This window comes from Sinocyclocheilus anshuiensis, unplaced genomic scaffold (assembly GCF_001515605.1).
Source record: "Sinocyclocheilus anshuiensis isolate Anshui unplaced genomic scaffold, SAMN03320099.WGS_v1.1 scaffold742, whole genome shotgun sequence".
Lineage (NCBI taxonomy): Eukaryota > Metazoa > Chordata > Actinopteri > Cypriniformes > Cyprinidae > Sinocyclocheilus > Sinocyclocheilus anshuiensis.
In genome coordinates, this window is record NW_015544169.1 from 48,934 (window position 1) to 53,912 (window position 4,979).

At 50.0% G+C, this 4,979-nt stretch overlaps 1 protein-coding gene across 1 annotated transcript in view; it reads left to right on the forward strand.

Moving 5' to 3' along the window:
* The window catches only part of LOC107695979 (acyl-CoA:lysophosphatidylglycerol acyltransferase 1-like), a 51,813-nt gene that overhangs the window by 27,568 nt on the left and 19,266 nt on the right, over window positions 1–4,979 (forward strand). Inside the window, exon 7 of the mRNA XM_016496104.1 lies at window positions 428–554. Within this exon, the coding sequence (XP_016351590.1) occupies window positions 428–554 (127 nt within the window). The remainder of the gene's footprint in view (window positions 1–427; window positions 555–4,979) is intronic.

Below are 4,979 nucleotides of genomic sequence, written 5' to 3' on the forward strand. Positions count from 1 at the left end.
TACACCAAAAAAAAAAAAAAAACAGCAGAGAGGGGTGGGCTGAGCAGTAGCTTATTATCATTTATAGAGACATACACCGAAATATGGTGTTATGCTTTATGGTGTTAATAACTAAAGGAAATGCATCATTGCAGTGTGTGAAAACAAACCCGTTTGACTTACTTCCTTCTGTGAAACACAAAAGGAGATGTGAGACCCTAAAAAAAAAAAAAAGTAAAAAATGACATAGTTCTATATGACCCGCTATTGAGAGCTTTTGCATGCAACTTGTTATTGGTCTCCCCGCTGCCATAAGTATCAAGTATGTGTTTGGATGTGAAGAGTTTGACTAGTGCTTTTTCATTTCATTATAGTTGTGAATTGGCCTTGAAGTTAACATTTGTACAGTTTTTCTCTGGCTGAAGTTTCTGTGTCTTCCCACCTTCAGGTAACAAAGCAAAAGGACTACAGTGGGTAATAGATGTGACCATAGCCTACCCTAATGCAAGACCCATGGACATTCAGACATGGATATTTGGTTACAGAGATCCAACAGTCACACATGTACATTACAGGTAAGAACTGTTTGAACTGTTTGAAAAGTGAAAGTTGTAAAAACCAGACTGTTAATTGTGGTGTTAAACTACTCTTTATGGGCTGAACATGATGAACTTCAGGTTGTTTAATTCTTTACACTTTTACAGTCATTTTTCCTAAACAAAATAAATATATATAAAAAAATTCTTAGTTTCTGCATGTTCTAATGAGTGTTATTGTTTCAAATCATGAAACAGGTTTGTGTTGCCTATCTTCCACACAGTTTGCAGTGTAGGCTGTAATATTAATAATATTATTTTTTTTGTCTCTTAGAAATGCACATTTGACAGTAGCTTGAGTTAAGATGTAAATATATGTAATACAGTTCGTTTAAGATGAAGGACGAGGAAGTCAGGGGTGGCGAGTAAACCTCTTTATTCACTCCAAAATAAAACAGAACAAAAATAAAGTGCTGCTCGGGTCTCTGCCTCCACAGTCTTGTATAAGGACACACACACACACTCTGCTCTGACTGTCTCTCTAGGAATGCAGCTCCACCTCCTCTCCCCGGTCTGCGGGCCGCTTATCTCTCGTCTCTCCCCAATCACTGGAATTACAGACAGGTGTTAATCATTATTCACTTGACCTCCTTATCACCGCTCGTCTCCAAACCCTTTCTCCCGCTGCAGCCTTTCGCCTTCCCACCGAATGGCCAAACACTCTTTTTCAATGGTGCTGTATCTGGTCTCTCTCTTTGAGAGCTTTCGACTCCGATACAGCACCGGCTGCTCCTCTCCTCCGTCCACCTGGGACAGGACTGCACCCAGCCCCCTGTCCGATGCGTCCGTCTGCAACAAAAAAGGGAGATCAAAGTTAGGAGAGTGCAAGAGCGGCCCGCCGCACAGGGCAGCCTTTACCTTGGTTAGGGCTTGTTGGCACAGCTCCGTCCACTGGACCGGATCTGGTGCTTCCTTTTTAGTGAGATCAGTCAGCGGGCTGGTGAGCTCCGAATAATTAGGAATAAACCTTCTATAATATCCCGCCAGCCCCAGGAACTGTCTCACCTCCTTTTTGGTCTTGGGACTTGGGCAAGCCGCAATCGCAGCCGTCTTGTCAATTTGGGGACGCACCTGCCCATGACCCAAGTGGAAGCCCAGATACCGTACCTCCACACGCCCAATTGCACACTTCAGCCACCCTCAGGGATCTCAGGACAGCGCGCAGATGTTGCATATGCCACTGCCAATCATTACTGTGTATAATGATGTTGTCGAGATAGGCAGCGGCGTACGCGCTATGTGGCCGGAGAATCTTGTCCATGAGACGCTGAAAGGTGGCGGGAGCCCCGAACGGAAGCGTGACAAATTGGTGTAACCCGAACAGCGTTGTGAAGGCTGTTTTTTCCTTGGATAATGGCGACAAGGGAATCTGCCAATAGCCTTTCGTTAAATCCAGTGTCGAATAATAGCGAGCCGAACCTAACCGATCAAGCAGCTCGTCAACTCGGAGCATTGGATAAGCGTCAAATTTCGACTCTGCATTCACCTTTCTGTAATCAACACAGAAACGGACGGAGCCGTCAGTTTTAGGCACTAAAACTATCGGGCTCGCCCAGTCGCTATGCGATTCTTCTATTACTCCCAACCCTAGCATGGCCGTTAATTCATCCTGTACCACTTTTTTCTTGTGTTCCGGTAACCGATAGGAGCAGCTGCGCGCCACTTCCCTGGGGATCGTTTCGATGTGGTGCTTTATGAGGTTCGTGCGACCAGGCAGGGGTGAAAACACATCCGCAAAATCTGCTTGCAACTTGGCTAACTCAGTGAGCTGCAGCGGCGAGAGGTGATCTCCCCCGGGGACCAGCGCGAGCGGATTGGTTTTGACAGCCGCTTCTGGTCCGAGATCTTCCTCTGCCGAAACGGCCGCCACTAACTCAACCGAGGTCACCTCATTCCAACGTTTTAAAAGATTGAGATGATAAATTTGACATGAATTACCTCTGTCCGTTCGCTTTACCTCATAATCGAGATCCCCCACTCACCGTGTAACCACAAAAGGTCCTTGCCACTTCGCGAGTAATTTAGAACTAGATGTTGGAAGTAATACAAGCACTTTCTCTTCCGGTGTAAATTGACGTGCTTGCGTACCCCTGTTGTACAGCTGACTTTGTCTGTCCTGAGCCTGGAGCAAATTCTCCATAGAAAGCCGCTCCAGAGTGTGGAGTTTTGCTCGGAGGTCCATGACATACTGAATTTCACTACGGCTGTTTGAAGGCCCCTCCTCCCAAGCCTCTCTAATGACGTCAAGCACCCCGCGGGGCTGACGACCATAGAGAAGCTCGAATGGGGAAAACCCAGTGGAGGCTTGTGGAACCTCCCGCAACGCGAACAACAGGGGCTCGAGCCATTTGTCCCAATTTTTGGCGTCCTCCTTAAACTTACGAACCATTGATTTTAACGTGCGATTAAATCGTTCCACCAAGCTGTCTGTTTGTGGGTGATAGACACTGGTGCAAATCGATTTAATGCCCAGAAGTTTGTATAGTTCGCTTAACGTACGTGACATAAACGCCGTGCCCTGATCAGTGAGAATCTCCTTGGGGATCCCCACTCGGAAGATGACTCGAAACAGTGCGTCCGCCACACTCTTTGCAGAGATGGTGCGCAGCGGCACTGCCTCCGGGTATCGTGTTGCATAGTCCACCAGAACTAATGCAAAACGATGCCCGCGTGCTGAACGTTCCAATGGCCCGATGAGGTCCATACCAATTCTCTCGAAGGGGACCTCTATCAGTGGTAACGGACGCAATGGCGCTTCAGTGGTAATGGACGCAATGGCGCTTTAGAACTGGCCGGAGGAATTACCAGCTGACATTCACGACACCCCGCACACCCCCGGCGGATTTTCTTGTGAATGCCCGGCCAAAAGAATCGGTCCATGAGTCGTTCACATGTCTTTGCTTCCCCCAAGTGGCCTGCTATGGGACTACTATGAGCCGCCTGGAAAAGCATTTCCCGACAGCTTTTTGGGACTAATAACTGGGTTGTATTTCTTTTTGTCTGGGTATCTTGGGTCACCCGATACAACCTATCTTTTATAAGGGAAAAATAGGGATACGAGAGAGGTTGGTCAGGCTGGAGAAGCTGCCCGTCGATGGTGCGGACCCGGTCATACGCATTTTTAAACGTCTCATCATGAGACTGCTCCAGCGGAAAGTCATCTAGCTCAGGGGACATAAGCTCCGCCCTCACTCTTGTTTCCTCTGAGTCACCCTGTGAAGGTCCCGAAACCGCATCTCCAGCCTGCGCCACCGCTTCTCCGTTTCCCAGCCCTGTCTCCCAAGAAGCATCCGCACACACAACCCCCAATAATTGCGTAAAAGCTGGCCAATCTGTCCCCAAAATCAGCGGATGCCTAAGGTGGGAATTAACCGCCACCTTCATGCTATGCGTTTTCCCCCGAAACTGAATACTAACAGCCGCTAGCGGGTAGTCCACCACATCCCCGTGCACACACCTCACCTTAACCTTGCGGCTCGTAGAGAAGCTGTCCGTCGATGGTGCGGACCCGGTCATACGCATTTTTAAACGTCTCATCATGAGACTGCTCCAGCGGAAAGTCATCTAGCTCAGGGGACATAAGCTCCGCCCTCACTCTTGTTTCCTCTGAGTCACCCTGTGAAGGTCCCGAAACCGCATCTCCAGCCTGCGCCACCGCTTCTCCGTTTCCCAGCCCTGTCTCCCAAGAAGCATCCGCACACAAAACCCCCAATAATTGCGTAAAAGCTGGCCAATCTGTCCCCAAAATCAGTGGATGCCTAAGGTGGGAATTAACCGCCACCTTCATTCTATGCGTTTTCCCCCGAAACTGAATACTAACAGCCACTAACGGGTAGTCCACCACATCCCCGTGCACACACCTCACCTTAATCCAATGCCCTTTGTTGCATCAGGCTTTGATGAATGGAGGTTTGGTTACAGCCTGAATCCACCAAAGCCTGATAGCCTGTTTTGGTACCCCCCTTGATACTCACAGGTATTTGGTACAGACCGGCTTGATCGGGGGCAGCCACTGGGGAGTCGGGAACCCGGATCAACGGTCCCACCTCCATCATTGGACACCGGTCCAGAAAATGACCCGGGTCCCCGCATCTCCAGCAGGCCGGCCCAGGCCTTCCCGCCGCCCCAGCGGCAGAAGGATGGCCAAGAGATTGGCAGAGAGAGGAGAAAGGCGGCGATGGAGCCGCGGCATCGGCGCTCTCCGACACGCCCCCTCGGGTCCCCTGGAAGACCCCACCCCGTGGTGCGGGTCGGGGGGGTTCCTTACTCCGCGACCTGGGAGTAGGAATAGGGCGAGAGAGAGATGGAAGGAAAGGGGGGGAGGAGAGAGAGAGAGATTAAAAGGGGGCTCGCCAACCCCCGGGCACGCCACCAGATGGTCTTCAGCCAGCTGGATGGCCTGCG